Here is a 26,961-nt window from a genome sequence, read left to right as displayed (position 1 = left end):
AGACTTAACACCCTTAAACTCAAGATAACGCTCCGCTATGACTTGAGAAAGCTCCGCTTGAGCCACTGAACACGTTGCATAAGCCGAGCTGTGAACGACAGACTCACACTGACAAAAACACATTACCACAAAGAGAGAAATAAAATGTTTATTTTACCATCTGTGTGTTTTTTCTCTTTAAACAATAATAATAAAGTCCTGTGGATGATAAACATCCGCAAAACACAACAAATACGAATAATAGTGTTTCCATTGGGTTCACCCAGTAACATTTTGGAATCAATGTAGTGATATAAAAAAAAAATAATAATAATTTGATTCAACAGTAAAGTCACAATAAAGCAAAAAAAAATGTAACAGGTGAACATTTTCTGCTACCGACGCTCCCCCCCCCCCAAAAAAAAAAACCTGTTCCAAACCGGGAGACTTCATGAACCATCACTTTGTGACATTACATTCAGGGGGTGGAGAGTCAATCTTCTGGGCTTTTGTGTGCTTTAAAGCAGTTTTACAAAATAACTAATTCAGAAACTGAACTGTGGGCTGCGCGTGGTGAAATGAGCCAGATAACGGTTTTAAAGCCGCATACTGGTAGGAAAACTGCACTGTGTTGTGGGTCTGGACTCCTAACTGAGCTTTTGTTTCGACAATCACTTAGTGTTTTGATTTACAACAAAAAGACATACATGGAATGGAAAAAAAATACAAAAAAACAACAACAGATACGTTCCAGAAAGGCATAGTATTGAAAATAAGAACAAAAATATGAATATATAAATTCTATGACTTAGGACAGCACATGTTCGTTATGTATACTGTTCCATCTAATACGTACCAGCAAGATAGTTTTCATAAAAATGTTTTTGGTCCTTTGTGAATGTGTGAAGGTCCGCATGGCAACATTACACCTAAGCTCCAGCGTTCAGGTACTTTGTGCTACTCTTCCAGCTCATTTCCCGGCAGCTTTTTCATTCACAGTTTGAGAGCGTTAACCCATTATCAGTGTTACACTGCGGTTTAGGTTCCTTCATTCTGGAAGAAGGGACCTGAAGCAGACTTATTGTCCGGATGTTGAGTATTTATCTCGTTCTGTTACTCAGGCTGAACACGCAACACTTTTCATGACTGGTACAATGTTAAATAAAATATGAGAAAATATATCAGTTTTATCTTTTTTGAAAGGCTAGTGTTATGATTATTCTTTTTCTACAGGGGGGGGGGTAGTCGAGACAAAGATGATTCCATTTTTGTCGGACTGTGGCTTGAAGCTAAAAAGGCCTAACGTTTGTCCTCAATAATAGTTTCTTATATATACAAATAAAATATGCATTGAAAACACCCCACTAGTTGGAAGGAGAGGATGCTCAGTCTGTCAGGGTCCTTTTTTCTCTCCCACCCCCCACGTACAGCAACCTTGGAAGAACTTTGTGGCCATGTTGGCTAACGATAAAGAGGCCCCGATGAGAGAACTGATATCAGTGCAGATTTACATGATATAAAAATAATTAATAAAGAAGGAGGCTTAAGGGCAAGTGGTTATAAATGGCAGAGTGTGAGACTGGTTTTGGCAAATAAGCGTTCTACTGTGCATGTGCAGCCCCCGAACAGAAGGTTGATGTCGCTGGGTTGTCTCGTAACCATGCAGCTTGAAGACACTGAGACATCACGTAAACACGTGTGAGGGTGTGTGCGCGTGGGTGGTGTTCATGAGCACAGACGTCACTTCTCTCACACACACTCCTCCGCAGACATCAGCAGTGGGTTGATGTACTCGAACCCTTCAAACTCAGACTGGTCAATCTTCTTGACCACGTCACTAAAATGAACAGAAATATTTGTAAAAACACATATCTTTGTCAATTATCTGAACACAACAACTAAAAATAAACAGCAAGGGAAGAGGGGGACTCACTCGTCATCAGGTGTGAGCTGGATGGGCTCGTTGGTGAACTGGGCGTCAAAGTTGTCCAGTCCGAATTCCCCTGAGATGTTCGGCTTGAACGGAGGGACCACCTGCTTCTGCTCCAGCTGAAATGACACCGAAGAGATCAACATAGTTTTTCTTACATTTATTCAACTTTATTGCAATTTAAAATCTCTCTTATGCGACTGTTCTTGTAAAAAGATGCAGCGGATTGATCAGAGCCGAATATGCCAACAAGTTGTAAGAGTTTGTATTGAGATACTAACACAACTACAAAGCCTTGAAAAGCTGTAGTAGATCCTTTAAATGGTAAAAAAAAAAAACAGTGGATATTTACAGAAAGAAAAATAGGGGACTTCATGTTAATTTGTTGCTTTACAGTAAAAGTAAACATTTTTAGATCACACAGAGCTGTGAAGCCCTCAGTTATTCTTAGAAACTCCAATCTGGAGTTAATATGAATAATAAATTGCTGCCCATGAGGTCGAGATGAACCAGCAATGATAATCCAGCACAACACCACCACCTGGAATTTGATCACACCACAGATGTTGTTGGTCTGGTGTGTTTCAACACACGAATCCTCCTTTAAAAACACAAAGCGCGACTAAAACCTTGTACTCTGACCCACTGTCTTGTCTGTGATTACATTTATCAGAGTGTTCCGGTAACTCCATGAACCTCGTCTCCACCCTGCTTGTTAGATTGGTTGTTTGGAAGTCAACAACTGCTCCCCCTGCAGACCAAAGGGCAAACTTTTAGGTTTGTGTTAGGAGGGACGGGTGGAGGAGTGTAAGCTGATCCGTCCAGACACTCTGACCGTCTGTTGGGTCCCTGCTCCAGACCAAACAGGGAAAAAGAGGTCATGGTGATCCCTGCTGAGCTGCCCTGCCTGTCTGTCATCCACCAGCACATGTCTGTCTGCCTTTGGAGAGGAAAAGCACCTGATCCCAGACACGTGGACCGTTTTAAAAGTACAGTCCCTCTATAAAGCATTAAGCATTTATAGCCTATATAAAGTCATTTGGACCTGTGCCATTTGTGCCTTTCTAATCTGATGCATTAACGTAGAGAAGATTCCTACACAACATTTAAAAACAGTGGTTTTAAGCGTCCTAAATGTGAGGATGTGCTGCTCTTCTGCAGTTTATATCCTTATGATTTTGGGCTCTTTACGCAATTTAAAACTTATTCTGCAGATGTCAACGTGAACATTTACTCCCACACAGTTTTTATTTTTCTAAATATTTAATTAAACAATGAAAAAAAAAAGAAAAGATTAAATGACTTTTTAAGTAAAAATATATTTTAGTTGCAGTTATTTCCATTTCAACATGCGAGTCCTGGCTCTACTGGATCGGTTTCATTTACAGTCCCAAGTGTCATAAAACTGGAATCTCACTCACTCTTAAATGACATCTCATTCATTGCTGAAACTGAGAACAGGAAGCTTTGAAAGTATCCGAGTATTTTTAGCCATAAAAGTAATTCTGAGATGCCCAGAATACAGACCCTGATGTTGACTTCCTGCCCTCTGCTCTACATTCATAATTACACTTGATCTGTTTTTAGATAAATAATATACGCAGACCACACACAGTCACAAGCACAAGTCAAAGCAGAACACATGAAAGTAGTCAAACGTGGTTTTCGGTATCAGTAACTGAGGCTAAGAACCAGAGTTTAAGAGGAAGAAATATCCGTCTCCCTCTGATTACTGGAACCTCAGCGGGGAGTTCAGAGTTTCACAAGATTCACAGTGAAGTTACAGAGAGAGAGAGAAAGAGAGAGAGAGGCTGAAATTAGATTTAATCATGGCTTCTTTGTGAACACAAACCACTGTTTGACAATCCAGACATTCAGGGCTCAACATCTGAGCTCTATATGATCTGTCTCCCCTCATTTCCTTTCCATCTTTGGCTCTGTGTCTCGGTCTGTGAGTTAGTCATCATATCTGTTGTTGTAGTCTGCTGTTTATTCCTGCCTGCCTGCTTTCAATGAGGATGCAATAACGCCCAGCTCTGACAGCGGCTACACCTGCAGGGCACGAGAGGAAGAGGAAGACGGTGACCCCCCCCCCCCCCCACTCCCCAAAGCACTTGTTTGTCCTTCTACTGTCTGGCAGCAGTTTCTTTCTTGTTTTTTTCTGCAAGTTCAGTATATGATTCATTTTCACCCATATGGCAAGAGAGGAATGAAGCAAATTCAGAGAAGGAGAAGGTGGAAGGAGACAATGAAACAGGCAGAGAGCAAAAATGAAATCACTCACCATGTCCCAGTCAACGTTTCGGAAGAACGGATGGCCCATGATGTCGGCAAAGCCTGTCTGAGGGTGGCAGCCCAGACGTTCCTTTGGATCCTGTGGGAGTGAGGGTGAGAAGAGGGTGAGAGACGGTGGGAGATGATGGCAGAGGAGAGATAACATGTCAAATACCCAGCGAGAATTTGTGAGGGCGGTGGAAAATATGGTGGGATTATTAGGAAGGGAAGAGTATGGGAAAGTGAGGAGGTGTGAGAACATGTCTGTAGAGTCAAAAAAATCTGAAGCCAACTTTTAAAACCTCAGAAAGGAAAATGCAAATAAGACATGATTCCATTAACTGGTTTGGTTAATGGGTTGGTAACTGGTTTCAAAGTGGTGGTACAGTCGAAGGGTGTGAACCTAAACTGTTGATTGATTCAATACGTTAACAGTACTCTCATTGGGATTTTTTCTTTATTAGTTTTCTGGGAAAACTAATAAAGTTGTTTTAACTCTCTGAGATGTACTGATAGCAGGCGTTACAGTGGTTAGCACAGCTGCCTCATGGCTGGGGCCTCTGTGTGTGTTTTCTGCAGGTTCTCTGGTTCCCTCCCAAAGCCCACAGATTAATTAGGTTAAATTAAAGTATGACTCAATGATTGACAGGTGACCTGTTCAGTGTGTATGACAGCTGGGACAGGCTCCTGCTTCCTGTGACTCTGACATGGATTAAGTGTGTTTGGAGAACAGTGGAGAACATCCTCCTTCTTAACTTTTAGATAAATAATCAAATGCAGAACTCCTACCAACATTCAGTTAAAGAAGCAACAGTTTGGCACCGAATCGCCCTGAAACAGACTGAATACATCTGAGATGATGGGTAAACATCCCAAACAGAATTTAGGAACACTTACAAACCTAACTGATCATCTAGTTAATGGTTGCTTTTAATAACTGCTCCTGTTTAGATAACTGTTTGAACTCTGTTAGACTCTGGGCTCCCCGGATGTTTTTCTCCACACAGAGTGGGATGAACTTTCGCTCGCGGTGCCCATAGATAAATCTGCGAAAGTTATGGCAATGGCATTTCTGGCTATGATCATTGTTGACATCGATTTTGGGGAAAAACTACAATTGAATTGTTTAGTTTTCTCTGCCAGTCACTGATAGAAGGGTTGGTATAAGAGACTGAGAGGGAACAGCGCCCCCAACCTTCACACACAGGCTCTGATAAGAAGATCTGCTTCTAGCCTAAAGGCGTTATACTGTATGTGGATGTCTTATAGTCAAAAAATGAAAAGCACAACATCTGAGTATCAAAAATAAAACAGAAACAAAAGAATTATGCAGAACAGAAATCAAAACTGATAACGTCTGAGGTAACAGGTTCTCATGTCTAAAAAATTGTAGCTCTGGGGCCCGTTTAGTAGTGGTTTCGATACTCACACCTAGTGTGAATCAGCCTCGTGATTGAAAAGTTGCGACCCATAGACATGTGGTTGTTACTCAGATCCACAACTTGCTAATTATGTCCGTTTTAGAAAAAAAAGACGTGATGCAACCGGCAAAATCCTGAACTGGAGGTTTAAAAAAAAAAAACAAACAAAAAAAACTCCACCAGTCCTCAAATCTACGGAGGACATCATGGGTGGCTGCATCAGGAGGGACACAGTAGATAGTTTTTTTTTATTTCATCAATGATTAGATAACAGTCAGCCCCTCATATGAGTTAAATGTATGCTGTACTCTAAAGAGGCGTTTCCACCTCATCAGGTGGAAAACATCTCAACAAAAAGGCAAAAACTTCCCAAACTTTTGCTAAATTCAGGTCTTTTATTTGAATTTTGCAGGTCTGATATTCCGTTCTGGTATGATGTGTCAAAATGCAAAGAACAAAAGATCGGAACCTGAAAATGAAGACAGAGTGATTAAGAGGTGAGATAGAGAGAAGAAAAAGGCAAGACACCAAAAGATGGCAGCAGGAGCGATAATAACGATGTCATTCTCAGCAGGAGCCGACGTTGGTTAAGACTAATATCAGCCTGTCTCATCTTTTCTTACCTTGTTGAGGAATCCCTTGAGAACACTGGCAGCTTTGACTGACAAGGAGCGGGGGATTCGGATCTGTTTTTCCAATATTACTGCAGGAAGTGAGAAAGAGAAAATGAGAGGGGGTTGCAGAAGAAGAAGAGGGAGTTAAGTTTGATGACGTGAAATGACTTCATGAAATGGTTATTTGGAGCCCAGTGATGACACGACGCACATACAGCAGCCCTTTGATTGTGCATCCGTGGCTGTGATAATGTGATTTTAATAATAACTAGGTCTGTGGATACTTTGTAAAAACACTTGGTAACAAATGGTACGAAAAATACATCGGAGAACATATTCATAAAGAATTGAGGAAACGCACACTTTCCCACATTTCCCTGTAACAGATGGCACACGCCTGGTCCTGAAAGAAGCTGTTATAAAGGTGTCAACAAGAAGGTGTTGCCTGCTACCACACGGCTGTTTTTTTCCTTGTCTGCAGCTACAGACCTGAGCTGTGTGCGCGTTACCTTGGAAGAGGTAGTCTTCTGTGTTCTGGTCTGGGTTGTCGGAGCTGCCTACAATGTCGAACGGCGACCGGCCCGCCATCATCTCAAACATCAACACGCCAAGCGCCCACCAGTCCACACTGAAGCCTGAAACACACATATTGTCGGTTACAGCTCATAAATCCGACACAAAAGGTGTAAAGTAAGACCCACGATGCTTTAAAATAATCAGTGCATCCACTTTTTAGAGCAATCCTTCTGCATGTTTAATGAAAATTCTTATAAAACTCTGTTTCTCATTGACTGCACAAAGCATCAAACTGGTGTCTTTGTATATTATTACACCTTTATCATCAACAATCAAACTTTAATGCTTCATCAATGCTTTAATATTGATGGTTACGATTCTAGAGAACGACATTCATACTGACACGCAGAGAAGAAGTTAGCTGCTACTTCAGTTAACTTAGGACAAGGCAAGCAGGTTAATACAAGATTTATAAGATCAAAATTAGGAGAGATAAGACTTATTTGAGTTTGGGGTTGGCATATTGTATGTAGGGTGTGTTCCAGGAGTAAGAAAACAAACAGGTTTGTGTGCGAACCGCAACAGATCTTAAGTTGGGTGTGACATGAAAGTGTACAAATCACACAGAAGACACAGTTCAAACCAACAAAGCATGAAGGATGCTGGAATGTCTGTGAGGGATGTCCAGAAGCTGGCGGGAACAGGCCGTCTTGATCTTGATGTGTCAGAAATAATAATTCTCATTAAGTGCAAGTTATTTGTGTCAGACAGACTTCACGCGTCTTGTTATTCAAAGTTTCTTTTTTCTTCAAAGATAAGTTTTCTCGTCAGAGTAGAAAATAGATGAGATGAAAGCCAGAATGCCCTCAGAGAGTCATACAACTTAAGGAAAGCAGATGGCAGTGCAACTATAGTAGGAGCATTCATTTTCATGAGTGGGCGGCGAGTTAAAGGTGGCAAAGCTTGAAGTGGAGGAAACGAAGCCGCATTGTGCAGCTGGATCGTGTTGAGAAGCCATTCCTTTGTTCAACCGACCATCACTTCACTTGCTTCATGTGATCACCGTAAGTATGATTATAAAAAACAAAAAAAACAAATGATCTCAAATAGCACAGACATTCATCAGCTAAGCCCCTCCCTCAGTGGAACAGAAAGGTCAGTGTGGGAATTAAAGGGGATGATGTTTGATCAAAGTCATCAATAAGTTATTGATAAGATTAAATGGACTGTTTTGCCTTAGAAAATAAAACAACGATTCATTTTTATTTCCAATAAGGCAATAAAATGGATTCTGTACAGTACAGGAGAGCACATGCACAGATAACGCTCTCAACAGCTGTGTGAGCTGCTAATGAACCCAACCATCATTAGTAACATTATTCAAAACCTGTGTTTTGCCTTCTGTGTGATGATAAAGTGTCTATGCTGAATAACAGCTGTTGTTTTCCTTTGAAATACATAAGCACAGGATTTCTAAACATTAACTTTTTTCTTTTTAAAAACCATGGAAATTGTCGCTATGATACCACATTGGTTACCAGGGAGCTCTTTCTATTTTTATTGTATTATGTGTTTAGATACTTGTACAAGCAGCCCTGAGCTGGGATGCGTGTAGTGAGCCACATAATCACATAATTTTTTTTAACTAATAGACTCTGTACTCTGAGTTCAAAATGGGGGTTTAAGGAACTTCGAGGTGTCTTTTAATCAATAAATACTTTTTTTTTGTCATATAGCTGAACAGATCACATCTGTGTTGAAGTCTTGAGACACCCATCGTTTCTTTATATTCCACTTCCAAGCAGCAAGACTTTCTTGTAATCTTTTAAAGCAGTCTTGAGCTATAGTTTGATGTTTTTTTCTGATGATCTTTCAATGTATTTCCTTGGAAGCTGCTTTTTCACTCTTTTTCAGACCATTTGTTAAGCCCCTTAATACTGACCTATGAACCAGTGCTGTCGACACATAACATACAAAGCAAAGAACCTATTTCAGCCCATTTTAAAAAGGTACGCAATTTTCTCACATTCTGAAAAATGCCAAAAGTAACACTCTTTGTAACACAAAGTGATTCCCAAACAGCTATCTGCCACTTGCTTATATATTAGCATGGTGTGTAGTGTGTTCTTTAAGAAGTTTTAGGAAACTCGACAATGCTGCTTCCTATCAACAGCTGATAAACTGTATCTGAAAGTTTTGTCCTTAAGAAACTGGAAAGAAATCCAGCAAAGACCTGACACGGTACCCGAGAGATGCATCTGGACCCTCACCGCATGCCCTACTGTTCACTGAAGCCTCATCAGAAATGGAAGGGTGGCTGTCAAGAAGTCATTCTTAAGGAAGGGAAACAGGGAGAAAAGGCTGAGCTATGCCAAATGACAAAAGAAGTGGACTGAAAATCAGTGGCAACAGGTCTTATGGAGGGACGAATCCTCCCCAGAGCCCGGACCTCAAAATTATTGAAGCAGTGTGGGATCATCTTGAATGAAAACAAAAGACAGCCGATATCCAAGAAGAGCTTTGGGATGTCCTAAAGAAGCCTGGAGAACTATTCCTGAAGACTGCTTAAAGAAATGACAAGAAAGCTTGTCTCAGAGGGTTCAGGCTATGTTGAAGAGTAAAGGTGCTCATATCAAATATTGACATTCAAGCTCTTTCAAACTATTTCTGTTGAATATTTGGACTTGTTTGAATCCATTTCCTATTTTCCTAGCAATAAGTTGCAAAATAAGGGTTGGTTTGTTCTGCACTGCTCTATCGTCCATAATCACAACCAACATAATGCCTCACAAACTAATGATCGGATAGCATTTCTAGTAAGTGCCTCCATGTGTAATTCTCACCGTAATCCTCTCCTCTGAGTATTTCGGGAGCGATGTAATTGGGGGTACCACAGAAAGTGCTTGTTGTATCGCCTGGTCTCAAACCCTCCTGCAAACAGAAAGATAATCAGCTTTAAAATCATCTCAGAGGGCGGTAAACCGACACTTCTGCAGCTCTGTAGGTGCTTTTATCCAAAGTGCACCGCAGCATCATTAGAACACACATTAATGTGTAAACCACACCTTGCACATGCCATAGTCTGTGAGTTTGATGTGTCCCTCAGAGTCCAGCAGTACGTTGTCTAGTTTCAGGTCTCTGTAGATGATTCCCCGCTCATGGAGGTAGTTGAGCGCCAGACTGATCTCTGCTGAGTAGAATCTGACATGAGGAGAGAACAATTAAAAACTCATCAAAATTCAAGCTGCTGCATGAAGCAATTAAATGTAAAATGATTAACACTTTTTAATTAAACATGAGAAAAACTGCAAAAAGAAAAGAGGAAAGCCTGTACCTGGCATGTTCCTCTGGGAGCTTTCTTTGTCTCTGCATGTGGAACATAAGATCTCCACCGTTCACATATTCAATAACAAAGAAAAGTCTGTGGAAAGAGACAAATAACACATCATTTTTTTTAGCCATCTGCAGCTGTGTAGGTGTAAAAAACACAGAAAAATAAGATCTGAGCATCCCGCTTTTCTACCAGCTGAGAACTTTAGGGAACTTCTGCTTTTTTTAGTCTATGTTTAATGTCAGACTGAAAACAAGTTTACCGTGATGGGGATTTTCCAAGACCCTTAACTGTAACCACACTCGTTCCCTGACCTTAACAAAGAGCTTTGTTTACCGATACAAGAGCATAATGAGGATACCTCAGCCTGAGGGTGAGGAAACACTCCCATGTGTCATTTTGAAACACTCATTTGATTCGTTTTGGGGTTTTTTAAGGCTACGACTTGACTGTAACAGTTTCTATTTACTGCTGTACAAAACTTGTGGATCAAAAGGCATTTTGTTACTTTTTTTTCTGACATTTTTAGCTATTTCAAAAGAGCATTGACTCAGTGTCAGCATTCTTGTACAAAGGGGAATCCAACATTTCCCATAATCCAACCAGCCTGATAGCAGCTAATAAAGCCTCAATCTTGTCAGCCTTACGAATACAGGAAGACTGGGCTACAGATGTCTGCTAAGCTACTTTATTTCCTCCACAATGTTATTTTTCTACATTTAATTTTAAGATCTTTTTTAAACATCTTAAATCCACTCATGTGCTTGACTTGACGCCATTTATCAGAGTTCTTTCTGGAGCTACAAAAGCCTTTCTGCAGCTTTTCCCACACATGCATCTGTACTCTCTGAAACTTAGAAATAGGTTTAGTAAAAGTGATGGAGTTCCCTCTCACAGACCTGCCAAAGTCTTGGAAATAAAACTCAAACGGGAGAAGTAGTCTCACCTGCTTTCAGTCTGGAAACAGGAGTGAAGGCCCACCAGGAAGGGGTGATTAGAGGCCTGCTCAAAGACATGCTTTTCTGTTTGGACCCAATCGATGTCCTTGAAGACAAACACACAAAGACACACCCAAATGTCAATCTGTGATCAGTCTGACGTAGTACCCTTGAACTAATAAAAGCTGAATAAGCAGAGAGCTCCATCGACCATGCAACAAAACTTGAGATTCGCTTGTGTGGAAGGTGGCCAGCTGCAGGAGAAAAAGGCTGAGCCAGGAGAAGCAGAAGCAGGACTCTATTGATGTCTGGATGATAATATGTCTGGACACGGATGCTGCTCAAGCTGACAGGGCAGTGACGGCGGAACACCTCAGTATTGATCGAGAGGAACTTGTCAATTTGTCAATCACACTAAGTGCGTCTAATCAAGGCTAACTACTCCTGTTGCCGCTGGCTGTGATGCTACATGTGTTCACGGAGATCAATTTCTGATGACATGATGGTTTATCTGCACCTTCTTAGAAAGACTGATGGCTTTGAAGTGGTATGTCAAGTGCTTCAGACAAGAAACACAAGATGAATGTTCAACTGCATCAGACAAATGTTCATTGTGCTATGAAGATCAGGTCCCATTGATCGTGTTAATTATGTTAATTACACATAAAGACAGAAAACTGATGATAGCACCATTAACTAACTTCCTCAAACCACAAACGAGGGGGTTGTGGTGTTATTGTCACACAGAACATACTCGACATGAAGAGTTTATCTTCTGAGATATTGAATTACTGATTTTCCCTCCTCACTGCTCTTTAAGTGGCTCCTCTACATTCAGTACAAGCCGTGCACTCATTTCACTACTAAAAATCACATTGAACAAGAAATCCAAAGCTGAAGTAATTGGTCAAGTGGTCAGTGCATTTCTGAACTAGGAAATTTGACTGACTTTGATCTATTTCAAACTTGTTTTGTATCACTACACTCACAAGGCATTAGTTAAGATTAAACTTTTTGCTTTTTTACAGTGACCACAGTTTTTTCCATCCGTTTTCTTCAAGCAATGACTAATAATGGATTAACTTCTAGAGAACAAGATGATTAGCTACGACTTCAGAAATGATCATGTCTCCTGTTGTCTCCTATATAAAATAATAGGTTTCTATGTCATTGTAAAATATGTACTTAAACAACACAGATGAAGTGAACTAGGTTAGTTCTGCTGTTAATGTTCCCCTTCAGTTGATAGATCTAAAATAAATCTGTGTGGATCTAAAATAAATCTGTGTGCTGTGATAAAGAGCATTTTTCTGGTCTGACACACTATATTCTGAATGCGTTTCATTTGCATTTTTTTTTCTCAGCGGGTCAACAACAGGTACACAAACTAACACAGGAGAGTTGAATCAGGCGGAAGTACCTCATCGTCATTAACCAGCTCCTTTTTGACGACCTTCATGGCATAGATGCGCTCCGTCTTCTTCAGCTGCACGAGCAGCACCTTGGCGTAGCTGCCTCTGCCGATGACCCGCAGCAGATCGAAGTCAGCCAGGCCCAGGCTGGAGGGCGATTTCCCTGTGTCTCTACTGTTGCGTGCCTGTGGGGGGGGGGGGGGGGGGGGGGGGGGGGGGGGGGGGGGGGGGGGGGGCAATTAAGAAAGGAGAGAGGCAGAACGTGAAATATTATCAAGCAAACAGTAAACAGGTTAAGGTGATGAGCAAAAAGTCAGCACTGAGATAATTTCTCATGAATCATTTCACCCCATCAAGGTTTTTTTTTTTAATACATTTTCTTCACTGAACTATTGACAGAGCAGATAATTTGGTTTGGACAGGAAAGTGATTTCCTTTGGGTGATTTTGTAGATGAGATTGAAAACTCTCCTTTCACCATTTTTGAGAATAAATCTTAGTAATGAGTTTCATGTCTCTATTAAAAACCATCACGGTGCCTCCATTAGGTTGGACGCTCATATTACAGTTCCACTTGACTGTAAACATGACTCATACCTTCATCATTTCCTCACTCATCTCCCCTTCTCTCCTGTAATCGGCTCTGTTGTGAACCATTTCGACTTCCGATCCATCCCACCTCCCCTCATGCAAGAACCTCATCCCCAGAGTCATACACAGAACTGTAGATAAGGTCCGATGATCCTATGGTTGCCCTCTTTTATTTCTATCGTCCATCTGTGTCCAGCTCAATTTATTCTTTATTCATCTTCAGCTCCCCAGCTTTAACCAAACTACACTAACCACCCCAACTACAACCTGAGCCATTAATCAGCTTCTGGTGTTAAGAGCTTTGATAAAAGGTTACTTAATTAGCTCAACCAAAAGGAAATCAATACCCACAGCACTGGCAAGGTTGCCTACGTCTGCATGCTCTCTATCACACAGCCAGAGCAGATAAAAGAAAGATCATCCAAAGGCACATTAATCTGGATACTTGTTCTTTTCTCACGCATTCTCCATCTTTAAATATGTGTGTTTGCATCTTCATCCAGCCAACAGGGTGACAGATAATGAGTTACATATCAACAGCATTTAAAAAGCCTTTTCTCTCACCTCCTTCTCCTCTCCATCGTAAGTCAAGCTTTCTCTGGAGTCTTTATTCTGAGGGCCTGAAACAGAGGAAGGGGAGAGGAGACAGTGTCAGACAGACAGAAGGAGAAGGGGAGGCAGGAGGGGGGGGAAAACAGGAGAGATGACAGAGAAAGGAGAGAAAATAGGTGAGAGACAGTCTCACACTTTGTTCACAACACTGTGCGGTGCCAGATTCATTTCTCACTGCTTAGAAAATACCCAGTTTGTTCTCAGCCTTTTCTTCACAGCTCAACAAAAACACACAACTTTGCCTCTGTGATACATTTCAATGTTTCCACGACATCCAGGTGAACAGTGATGTAGTGAATCTACAGCACAACTTTCAGCTCCCTCTTTATCAGCAGTAATTATGATCCAAAGATCTTTCAGTCAACCTTTCAACCACCTGCCTTAACTCGTGTTTGGTGCCGTACGTAAACCCTAAAATACAGCTGACAATATTTTTGCAGAGATTTAAAAGAGAAGCATTTGTCCTTTTCCTGGCTTTCCACTCATTTTTACAGTGTTTTTGTTGGGATTTTGGATTTAGAGCAGTGGACTTATAAGCTGTATAAATCCTGCTGTGACTCTAAAGTAGTTTACACAACTTCAGTTGAACAAAAATAATAATAGATAAAATCAATAAATACATAAAAATAAAAAAATATATTTTAATCCACCATTGACTCAACTGGTGAAATTCTCCATTATTTCTATGGATTTAGTTATTTTTCTTCAAAACCAAACATGCTGATAAATTCTCTTTAGGCCTCCACATCAACTTAAAATAATCTAACAAAGACATTCAATTCTATTCAAATTTCCGCAACATGTGCTGAACCCAGTTTTTATTGTTTAAAGAACACTATTATGCTTACGTTTGTTATCTGCTCATAAGGATTTACACGGTCTAAGGGTACCCTGTGGGGGTTAGAGTCATAATTTCAAGGGAAAAAGATCTAAATGTGGCGCTGATATTTCAGAAGTCTATAACGAGCAACAGACGAATAATTAGGGCGATAGTTTGCCTCTCTGCACTTCCAGACATCAATAAAGCTTTACTTGGTTCACAGAACAACCTGATTCTTATTTCTTATCAAAGACTTTAAGACAAGTAATGTGTGCATGTGTGTTACCTTGCTGTTCAGCTGGGTCTAACTGACTCGATGGTTGACCGGGCATTATTGGTTCCTAGACAATGATATTCAGTATTAAGTATCAGCATGCAAAATAAATTCTCCACTATATGTATGAGTCATAGAGGATAACGATCCACTCGATGCCATCAAACTAATGAGCATGACATTTGTCACAGATCTTACCTGGATCATTGGTCTGCCACACTCCACTGTGGCCAATTTATGGCACTTCTTGTGCACCAGCAGTTTGCAGTTGATGCATTTGTAACCTTGTCTTCCCAGACCCCAGATTCGATCTGTACAGATGGCACAGTGGGCTCGCTGCACGGGGGGGTTATATTCCAGAAAAGTTAAACACTGCATATATATATATATTCCACATTTACACTTATCAAGTGATGTGAAATATATGAAAAACAAGCATACAAATCAACTAGACAAATGGGAAAATATCAAAACACAGAAATGAATGAATGACGGGCTTTTGATGGAACAAATCCCGTTAGATAAAAGTCAGCATTGTGTCTCACCCTGTTAAAACGTTTGGCCTGAAAGGCGTGACCACTCGCATAGTAAAGCTTCCTCCAGCGTCGGGCGCCGCGGCGATATATCGACTCTGTGGAGAGAGAACGATCCCGTAAATGCGTCCAAATATTCTTAAGCATTAAAGCTTTACGCTTAGATCTGTGAAATTTGATAAAACAGGAACTTCAATGATCTGCTGGAATATTTTCAAAGCTGCCACAATATTCAGAATATTTCAAAGTTCACATACCACAGATTTGCATGATTTATACAAGAAGCTTATTCATTAAACTCTATCTTTCCTTTGCAAACTATGTCCAGAAATTATTGAAAAGGCTGTGGATTTACAGTACATCTTACTCTGTAAGCCACATGCACATGCTTCAGTTACGTTCTTTGCTTTCTAAAATCCATACTCTTATCTGCAGTAAGACAGAAATTGGATTTTTAGGCAAGTATCAATATTATTATATTTGTAGGTTGTAATCTCTGGGTTTAAGTGCCACAATCCATTAATTATAGTGGATTACTAAATTGATCTCCAAGATGTGGGTGGACATTTTCTCCTCCAGTGTCTCAGTGGTATCTGTTAACTCTTGCAAAACAAATAAACAGTACATCCAGGGTCTGGCAGAAATTGTGTTTTTAATAATCGCAAGTGGAACATTAAGCGAAAAACAAAAACATTTGATCATTGTTCACAGTCCAAAGCCCTTTGCTTCAGTGTCTTAAATCTTACGTATTAATTAAGAGCAGGTTATAAAATGAGGTAAATCAAAAGGAGGAAATGGTAGGACTCACTGTCTTCTCCTGGACAGGGCATACCGGGTTTCTCTGGTACACACGGAAACACTGGAAAGAAAACGAGGAGAAGAAGTCTTTAATTCACAATCATCATCATCATCATCTCATGAAGCAGGCTAATCTGATGGCATTCATGTGAGGATACTGTTGCGGTGCTGAGTACATTTAACTTTCTGCCAAGAGCCATCGGGTGTGTGTGAGTGAATGAGAAACACTGTTAAAGTGCTCTGTAGAGATGCTAAGGTTAAAAGGAGCTATAAAAATGAAGACTATTTAACATTTACAACCTGTAGGAAAAAAAAAGAGCATTGCCTCAAGCGATTCATAATGAAATTCCCTTACAAGCGCGTTTGCATCTTACAGAGATGCGGGAAGGAAACAACCTTATAGTGGTCGACGAGGGGGAGAAAGACGTGGAGCAGTGTGAGTCAGAGCCGAGGTGTGGGCTACAGCCAACAAGCTCGTTAACTCGCAGACCTGGCGGCCCCCTGCGGCACCGTCATATCCTCTCCTCAACACCCCCACCTCAATTCTGCCGTCACAGTGGCATCCTGTGCACTTTTGACCCGGCACCTTTGATTTGATTAAAGCGCTACATTAACATTACAGTCCCCATCCTCACTACCCCCAGGTTACATGCTTATACACACACTGCCTGTCAATCAAATGCATCGTACAGCTCCTCATATACGACACTTTACCCAGAGTCTGAATTAATCACGGCCTCTGAATTCATGAAGTTACACAACCATTTGTCAGCTGGGGTTAAGACGGTGAAGTGAACTCGCTCAAGGGCCCAAAGACAGACACTGACAGTGGAAGTTATGATTTTTGTACAGGTCACTGGAGCATAAACATATGTTTGATGCGGCTGTGTTGTAAACAGTATCTAGCTGCATCACGTAGACAGAAATAGACATCATAGAGAGCCAAAATCAATTAGATGAATATTTACATTGATACAAAACGACAACTTAACATGATGTCTACATTTTTGTGGAATTAATTAGGTTTTCAAATTACACAAAGCCCTCTTAGCATCATGTCGTGCGTTCATTTTATTTCATTTTTTCCAAAACTCATCTCAAGAGCACGATGTCACACTTGAATGAATTATTTTTGAAATGACATGCTTAAACACTAGAGCACACATGAAAGCAGAGTAATTTGATCATATTTTCTGATTCTGCTATGAATTGCTGCAGCTTTTCATTTAAACACTAATGGAAAGACAAACTTCAACGTGAAGTATAAAATACTCAAACCTAACGAGTAAAACATCATAGTTTGTGGCTTTCAACTCGGACCCTGGGGCTCCATAACTGCATCTCAATAACAAAAACTAAACTCTGGTGAGTGGACCAGAAAAAGCAAAACAAAAAGAAAATAGACTTCTCTTAGGCTTGACTTGCTCTGGACAAAGAAACTGGACTGAATTACTTGACAGGCTACAGCGTACAAAAATATCCTGTGAGCAAAATGCTGAAAGTCCACATCTGTTGTTAGAAACGAGGTCTGTATGGAAAGCAGTGATGCTCACCGTGGATAATGAGCTCCGAGTCTTTGTTGAGTTCGTAGAGGCGCAGCGCTTCCTCCAACTCCAGCTGAGACGACACGGTGCAGGGGTCACCTGGTGGTGGAGGAGAGACACGATGTCATTCAGCACATTCACACTAACAAGAAACCCAAGAAGGCAGAAAGCAAGGCAATGAAAAAAGAACTATTTGAACTAGATTTTCCTTCTATGATGTTTATTATTTTAATCATTCAAGATAAAATATTGTAATGAATATTTTCTCCTTATGTTACTTTACTTTCTGACTAGCTTTAATCGGTTAATTTAACTGTGGTTAGATTTAGTTTAAGTTCCAAAGACGAGTTGATTAATGAAGAATTAATCTCAATGACACTTTCATTGTGTTGAAGTGAGCGTGTGTGGGAGACTGCAGCTGGCGATGTTGCTATGTAAGTTTACTTTTAATTGTTCATATCGACTTGTTCAAAATGTCACGTCGTGTCTCAGATGTAATCATCATTAACGAGAAAAATCAGGCGACACTAAAGCCACAGATTCTATTCTTAGTACCCTATCTACAGCATCTAATGACAATGACTAACTACTAACAGAATAAATCACACGATAACAGAAACTGTGACACACGGTGTAAACTTAAAATGATATGAACTGCTGTATGTTAATGTTGAACTAGTGGGAGGACGCCGACAATCGTCGAGTGAAAGGTTTGGTTTCAGGAAAAAGTGTCATGTTTGTGAGTTCATTACTGGAACAGAGACACAAAAGAAACACTATACAATGTATAAAAAGTTAAAGGGAAACAATGTACTAATATTGATATTTATGGCTGCAACTAGAATATTTCTATTCCTTACTTGACTTACATAATAGTTGTTCACAATTCAAAACACACAGACAAAAAAGACTTTGTTGACAGACAAAAAGAAGTATTTCTGCTCTTTGTTTTCAAAAACCACAACATGTTTTCTTTATGTACACACCCTAAATGAGGCGTTTTGTATCTGTAAATGAAAGACATCACGTCTGATGAACAGAGACATGCGTCAATACCTCAGAGTGAACATTAAAAGACAATTTGAACATCTAAAATGTTGGTGACTCTAATAGGATGTTAATCAGGAAAGTTTTGACTCTTTATGTGTGTGTGGTTTCCATGAATGGGGCAGCAGAAGAGACAGCCAACTCCCAACAGTTTATTTCGCAAAGACCACCAGACAGTTTTTATTACTGACACATGCTAATGACTGCAGTGACTGTATGTGGGTAGCTACAAGTGGGAGCTGATCTAAGTCTAATGAGTTTTGGCAGACTGACCTTATACTGAGCTGAACGATCTGATGGCTCCATCTCTCCTACGACATTATTACTGCTGCTTGACTAACTGTCTGACACAATTGAAAGAGAGTGCTGTATACCTTCTGGACTGATGAGACTGAAAATTACTGCCAAGTGACAGGGATGTACGTGTCTATGTGGGCATGTGTTTACATTAACACTTTTTTGTGTCCATTTGAACACAATCGACTGGAGCTGCTCTCTCACAGGAGTGTGCACTGGAAGGCCAACACACCTTCCTCATCGATCCACTTCATGGTGAAGAGTTGGTCGTTGTCCATGGAGCACATGTCTCTCACCTCCCCGTACAGGCCCTCATATGAGATAGATGGTTCGAAATGTGTGATCATGATGTCCCTGCATTAAAAAAACAAACAAAAAAAAAAAACATGTAAAAGCCAATTATTGGAGCAATTATTTCAAAATTTACAAACAAAGTGGATGAGCTTTGGCGCATGCATGCAATACGAGCTTTCATTCATGCTTCAATAAAGGTATAAAAACACAATAAAAAACATCTGACATCTGAGAAGTGAGGTGAATAAACAAAAAGAATTGGCAGCACTGGTGTCAAATAAACTTTTAGAGAAGAAGATTGAGAACCAACACATTTTTTCAGTTTTAATGTTCTGGCGACGAATACAATCACAAACAGAACAAAAGCATTAATATACTTTACGATAAGGCCTTTAAATCATCAAAACCATCGACAGATGACACATGAAAACACTGATGCAACATTCTGCCTGCACATCTTGGGTCGTGGCATTCAGGTGGACATCACTTTGACAGGCGACACTGCCACAAACTAGAAGCAGCCCAGTCGCAGACTTCCAATATTAAGACACACTAATTATATTAGGCTGCGACTGATTATCACCTTAGTTATCCCCTGCATGAAAAGGTACTACCTCCAGTAGGGGTCCTTAGGCAAGACCCCCTTACCCCATCTGCCTACCTGTAAGTCGCTTTGGATAAAAGCTTCTGCCAAATGCATAAACATAAACAGTTATCATTTACAATTATGTCTAACATTATATAGTCGTAAAGCTGTCAGTCGTAAAGAGTCATACTAGAAACGTAAACTTTTTGCCTGGACAAGATTAAGAAAAGAAAAGAGGTAACATTTGAGAGGCTGTAATTACAAAAGTTTGGTATTTTCATTTGACAAATCAAATGATGAACTGTGTGAGCGGATGGCTCGACATTTCGTAGAGAGAAAAGAGGTGAGAGATCTTTTTTCAGCTTATTTGAGACAGTGTCTCGCCGTCTGTCACATTTGGGTGTGCATTCATCTATACAGCATGACTGTGGGTGTGAGAAAGAGCAAAAACAAGAGCAAGAAAGACTCAAAAAGTGAAGGGGAGGGGGGTGAATCGAAAGAGAGACTGGATGTACTCCTGTGGTTGCTTTGGCGTCCTGCCCAAAAGGTGAACACCCAAACACTCTCCAAAAACTCTTCTTAATCAATCACCCTCTGCCTCTTTTAGTTAAATATACACACAAACTGTAGATCACGACATAGGACATGTGGAGGATTAATGTCGCCCGATTCCAGCCCTTTGGCACACATCTGTTTACAAGCTGATGACAGAGGTGGTGCACAGCAGCATTCACAGGTCTGCCGGCGACAGAAATCTGAGCTCAGGAGTCTGATCCAACACTCAGGAGAGTGTTGGATCAGGAATAAACAGGGGGACTAAATGAGCAAAATGATGGGAGTGGGGCAGACAGGTGGGAATAAAAAGGAGATACTGTGTAAAATCTGTACCAACAGCCTGGCAGTGACAGCAAGGGCAAAGACCTCTTACTGCCTTTACTGCCACCATTAAAGATGGACTTAGTTTTCATTTCAACTTGAGAGCTTTATTGCAGGATGTTAGAATCACAAGACCTGAACCAAACAACACACTCCTCAAGGGCATCCAGTGCATGAGGGCATCATGGAGTGTTTGGGGTCAGTGTAGGATCAATTCTGACCAGGAGCAAACACAAAATTAGATAAAGACATTGAGCATAAAGTGACTCGTCGACTGAAAATTACACACGTAGAATGGATAAAGTACAAGAAAACACTGACAAAAAGAGTTCGTCTGATTCCTACTTCTGACTTTGTCTATTTTCTCACCCTCCTCTCCCATCCTGCTGGTGTTAATCATTATCTTGGAGGGGGGAGGAAAAGACTGGCAACTACTCAGGGCCACAGTCTGATGTCATCTCCAGGACCAGCACAGGAGCTTTACTTCCTCATAAAGCCCTGATAACATCAGCAGACAGAGAGCACACAAACCTTACACTACTGTTCCCACACCCTGACTGTAGATGATCCAAAACTGTGTCTCAAAGCTGACACGCGCAATTTGAGACAGTCAATAAAAACTGTTGGTCTACGCTGTGGTTAAATGTTAGCTGCATCTCTGGTGCTTCAAACAGCTTCCTCTATAACGGAGGAACAAGCTCAGCTAATGGGCCAGAGAAGGGCAGCGAAGTCATTTCATCTTTTAACTGCGATTTAGCAGGCTTTTAAATGATGTTCAGTAAAATCAAACACAGTCTTGACTATTCAAAAAACAATCATTTCTCTGTGATTTAGATAAGTACCTTTACTTAAAATGCACATCTCTTTTCAGGGAACCCTTCAGGACTCTATGAAGCTTAAAGAAGAGTATTTTCATTGTTCCAGCCTAGTAATGATGAAACTGAACTTCAAAGAAATAAGCAGGAAGCTGTATGGTAAAATGCACTTTTAATTAATATATAACATTCAAATATCTGTAATTCTAGGTATGAAACACTTACAATTATAAAAAAAAAGAGAAAGAGGCACACCTATTAATACATGCTCATAACCTTTGTGTTGAATACTTTTACATGGCCCTGGAAAATAAATACGATACACTAATCGTTTGACCAGTGTGAGACAAAAGAAAGCATGCTGTGGGATTCCTTGTGGGTGACTAAGACAGAAGGATTGTGTGTTAAGTGACTGAGAGGTTATTGCTGGTGAGGGGCAGGGAGTAGTGGCATTCCACGCAGACCTGACATTCCTCCACTCCACACCGTCCTACAGTACATCTAAATTAAAAAGGGAGATGGGGGAGGAGGAGGAGTGCTGACCTCAGCGTTTGACGTCTTAACTGCTGTGAGAAGAACTGCAGGCCCATCTGCCCACTATGAAGCCATTTGTCACAGATGAGCATTCAGGCAGGAAGAGGGGTCAGGGTGCCTTTCTGGGCTTCCACAAGCACCTAGGATGATCCGTCTCTCTGTCACCGCTGCCACGCCGGGATATGCCCCCAGCAACACCTTCGCACCACCCACACGAATCATACGCCAACACAGACACACACCGACGTCCGAAACTAAAAGACCCAGCAGAGGTTGAAGTGACCAAAACAGACTTCCAGACACTCCCGGTCTGCAGTAATGAAACACAGCTCCTCTGGTCTTAACTGCAGGATGTTGTGGTCTCCAGGCAACATGGCCCACCTGCAGTGCTGAACAGGAGGGAGCTCACTATTCAAAGCACAACAGCACCAACCACATACACTCCAGCTCAACCAAGGGACAAGGTCACTCATTATGACAGACACTGTGTTACACACAATGTACAAAATGTGCAGACATAGCAATACAGCTGAGAATTTGAGTTATCCACACTCCTGAGGGAAGGTTTTTCCAACATTATCAGACCAAACACAGCTTCTTGGCTAAAGCCCAATGAACAGAAACATTATGGAGACATTTTCATTGTGTCTTATTTTCAGGGACTAAACTATTACATGTTCACATACTGTTTGCAAGCATCATGTGTAGCCTCCATACTGCTAGGGAAATTAGTGTTTTTAGCCCCTTTATATTGAACCTTCAAAATTAATCAACCCTAATAGTGTTTGATTAAGCTAATTTTAACCCGAAGGAAGTTCTCAAGGCTCTTTGTGTTTTGCTGTCATGACGCGCATTAGGAAAATCAGCTGTCACAGATTATGAGTTTATAAACAATCAAAAAATGCAGAACACCCCTTCCAGAAGGAGCGCCTCAGCCCTCCAGTGAAAACCCAGTGCTGCTGGCGAACGGTTAGCAGCGTGACTCGTGTTCCAGCGCTCGAGGGGCATTCATAGAAAAAGTAAAGTGCAAGAGAAGGAACAGTTCCTATATCTAAAGAAAGCTAAGCTTCCAAGCATTCATGCAGATGACTGCATCTTTGAAAAGGAAGAGAAACACCTTTTAAAAGTGGAAAATAATTGAACTGCTCTGTCAAGGTGGCGTATCTCAGTTTCTTGCCAAACAACATGCCTGACAAATGAATCCTGAAGCTGATCTGACGTATGAGGAGCATTGTGCAGGTCAGGTGTTGGCAGCTCTTAAAATAGTACAAATAAAACAGATTTGAAAGCTTGATTTGGGTTAAAGTACAGGACCACAGCGCCTGACTGATGAAACAGAATGAGGTGGGTGTTTCTGACATTGTGGAGGTCGGGGTGTGAAGTAGCCCGACTGTTAGCCCGACAGAAATATCTGGGAACTCCTCATCCAAAACGAAGAAAAGCAGGCACTTTGAATGAGAACAGAAGGGCTATTTTTCTGTCACATGTAACTTTCAACCAATCACATGTCTGACCAGCGGAGACAGTTGGTGAATTGGGAACCACCATTAATGACTGATGGCTGTAGCTGCCTGCAAAGGCTACCAATAGGTTTGTTCTCCCCTGTCACAAAATGTAGTCTTTAAGCTTAGCAATATTCTCTTGCGACTGTGATACCCAGCTGCAGAGTGAACTATAGTCCAGGGCAAAACCTTTAGCTTGCTTCTCCTGAGGATTTTGAGCTGTGTTCATCACCCAGTTGTAGAAGCCACTCATGCCTTCAATTTTTAACAGATGAGACTGGGATTTAAAACATTAACAGCAATATTGATCTGTTAATGTGGCAGAATTATAACACAGACAGATAACCTTTACAATAATATTCCTCCCAGCTTCATTCAGAAACAACCACAACAGCGATGTAGGGAGCCACAAAACACACTTAGTACTTGCAAGATACTCTGGGTTGAACATTACATCACGTGGGATGTTAAGTTGGAAATTCATATTAGCCTGACAAACGCTGTGGGGTAGAAATTTGTAAAACTTTCACAGAGAATTCAGACCTTTTTGAGTTCATCTTCTACTTATTCATCCATTCAAAGAGAAAGAAATTTTGCACACCAATATACGTGCTTGTAAAAGCCTGAATTTGTCTATTTATTATTGCATATTATATTACTATCATTACTCTGTATCTCAAATGGAGCACACAAAGTTGTTATCTCATGGATTTTAAGACAAGGAAATAACATTGGCTCCTGCTCTTCTACAATGTCCTCTTTTACAAACAGCGAATCTACTTCTACAGCGAGCCAGTGACAGACTGAGGCTGCTACAAGCTGACACCAGTCTGCACATGCTGGCACCGGCTGACAGCAGACACGCCGATTAGAACAAATAGACTCCTAAAAGTCACTACACGGAAACAGAATACAAGCTGAGACTTTACTAGTGAGTAAAAACAGTCAGATAAAACACGCTGAATCGATGCTAAAGTCTACCTCAAAAATCAGACAAGTCAAACAGCAGATTTTCACTGATTGAGGCACAAATCCACGATTATGGATGCTGGAGACTCCCAAGCCTTAATGTTACAAACTGTACGGCTCCTGTTGTAAAACAACAACAGTGCAAAGAAATCCAATGTTTATGTTCCTATCTGGTGTAAAATCATATGCATGCCAGATATAAATAGAGCTATTATAGAAGCTGGACATGTGGAAGGTTTTTACTTGTTTTTTGGTTGAAAGAAATACCGTAACTATGATCAAAGAACCTGCCTAAAAAAAAGCTTGTGTACACTCAGATTGTATTACAGATTGATACAGTTGGGAAACAGCAGTAATAGAAGAATAATCCAATATGTTGATCTGGTGCGTCACCAAATCTTCCATCTTTCAGCCGTCCCTTCTGTAAGGAAATACGAACAACTTTGAAGTTATCCTGGCTTGATGCACTGCAACAGCGAAACATCAAGACAATTATACTGCGTTTCCTCTTTGGTTAGCATAGCTGAGATTCTTTAGCAGCGATGTCATAAATACTTCAGATACTTTCTTCAGGGAGATGACAGCTCATGATTGGCACACATTACAGAGTTCCTAAGGTGTGTCGCACAGTCAGTGAGGAGTACAACAGGTTGGGCTGAGATGACTTGCACTACGTGTTTTTCAAGCCTCCAATCATTGGCTCCATCAAACAGAGACAGTGGGAGGGGGGGTGTGACATAGGCACAACATCAGACCCAGTCATTTCCATCATTGTTTATAATTTCTAAACGAACACAGTTATTATAAAGTTATTTAAAGTAAATCATCTCAACTCTAAGTTTTGGCATCCAAGAACACTTATTTATTAGACACCATAAAGGTGATGTGTTTACCATATATATGGTTTACTTTTAATAAATGCAAAGTTATATCAGAGCTTGATCAGAATAAACCAAAGAAATGAGCAGGACAAAAAACCGACGTTTTTACAAGACGCTCAAAACTTTTAAGGAGGCAAAAATATCGAATATGTGTTACTTCCAGGTCCTGTCATGTTTATTTGCAGTCCTCTGTTTAAAAAGATGTGTTATTATAATTGTAGTTTGACTTTTAGGGAAAAGTAAATTAATCTAATTTCACAGATTAATCACGAGTTGAAATAACTTTAAACTTTAATTAGGAATATGATTAACTGGAAACGACCACAACACAGCACTCTAAATGTATAGTGAGATCACAAAAAAGGCAGTTGGAGAGACTGTTTAGCTGATTTAACCGAATACCAATGAAATGCTCTTTGTAACTGTAATATGACAGCTTGACTGTGAACTGATGTGTAGCCCAACAACATACACATCATCACTACAGGTCAACTTGATTTTTCACAACTTCACTGTTGTTAAGGTATCAGACAGTACGACCCACATCAATCTTTCACGGAAAAGTAACTTAAGAAAACTGTCGATGGGGAATGTATGTAAATCGATGACAAAAACCCAAATCCTTATCAAACTGTGCTGGAAACAGTCAACTTAGTTAGCAACTGTTAGCTAGCTAAGCTGAAATACTAGCGCAAAAGCTTTAATACTATGCCACAATTAACACAATTTATTTACAGCTAAAGCACTTTAACATGTAAGAGTATTGCTGACACATTTCTAGCATTCCTCAAAAGGACCGATTTTCCGCTAAGAGTGCGTCTGGACTGTTTCAGCTGCCAAACTGCTCAAGATTACCGAAACCTACTGATAACCAACATTAGCCAGTCGTTAGCTGACTTAGCTAAAGCTAGCCAACAGTTTTGCAACCAAGTCTAAAACTTGCACTAGTAAACTTATCGAGAGGTTCAACTACATAATGAGAGGCAATGTGATTCCTTACCCTTTATAATAAGCCTTCACCCGGACTTGGTGGGAATTCTCCCCGGGGTGGGACATGGTGCTGTCCCGCAACGTCGGCATCATAAGCTCCGCCGCGGACACTCAGACTCACCGATACCTCCCTTCCCTCTTTGGCTCTGGACGTGAACACCACGCCCCAAAATACTTTGTTTGTATAGTCAGTCGACAAAGCGAATAACTACCGAGGCAAAGACGGTAAAATTTTAGAACTTCGCCTTCCTTAGTCCAACAAAATTAAGAAGCAAAGTAGAGAAAAACTTGCGGGGTCCGCCAAACAACTCCCTACCGCAAAGGCCTAATGATGGACGAGACCATTGTCGGAATGCTCAAGGGAGGCCAATAAACTTAGATATGTAACGTGATTGATAACTATTATTATGTTCAAGTACCAACATATACATTTTCAAGTACATTTGGAGCTTAAAACTAAAAATGTATATTTAGTGCAATAGACATTAAGAAAATCAACCTAATATGTCATATAAAAGGCATTCTGGTTGTACAAACACAAGCACAGTTGGTACAGTCAACTAGGTGAGGGCTGCATTCATGTT

General features: G+C 40.6%; 1 protein-coding gene across 1 annotated transcript; it reads right to left on the bottom strand.

Moving 5' to 3' along the window:
- Window positions 1–132: 132 nt before the first annotated feature.
- On the bottom strand, window positions 133–26,704 carry prkci (protein kinase C, iota). The gene is made up of 18 exons (XM_072363172.1): window positions 26,388–26,704; window positions 19,163–19,284; window positions 17,596–17,685; window positions 16,053–16,103; window positions 15,257–15,342; window positions 14,910–15,047; window positions 14,724–14,778; window positions 13,570–13,625; window positions 12,424–12,600; window positions 11,012–11,109; window positions 10,069–10,155; window positions 9,800–9,935; window positions 9,578–9,665; window positions 6,728–6,853; window positions 6,228–6,307; window positions 4,194–4,283; window positions 1,913–2,028; window positions 133–1,816 (listed from the first exon to the last, which is right to left on the bottom strand). The coding sequence occupies exons 1-18, from the start codon at window positions 26,468–26,470 to the stop codon at window positions 1,729–1,731; spliced, it is 1,767 nt and encodes a 588-aa protein (XP_072219273.1). The 5' UTR covers window positions 26,471–26,704; the 3' UTR covers window positions 133–1,728.
- Window positions 26,705–26,961: the final 257 nt, after the last annotated feature.

Source organism: Leuresthes tenuis, unplaced genomic scaffold (genome assembly GCF_036924035.1).
Source record: "Leuresthes tenuis unplaced genomic scaffold, fLeuTen1.0.hap1 SCAF_14, whole genome shotgun sequence".
In the NCBI taxonomy this organism is placed as follows: domain Eukaryota; kingdom Metazoa; phylum Chordata; class Actinopteri; order Atheriniformes; family Atherinopsidae; genus Leuresthes; species Leuresthes tenuis.
Note: the sequence above shows the minus strand (reverse complement) of the source record. Positions and strands in the feature narration are given on the sequence as shown.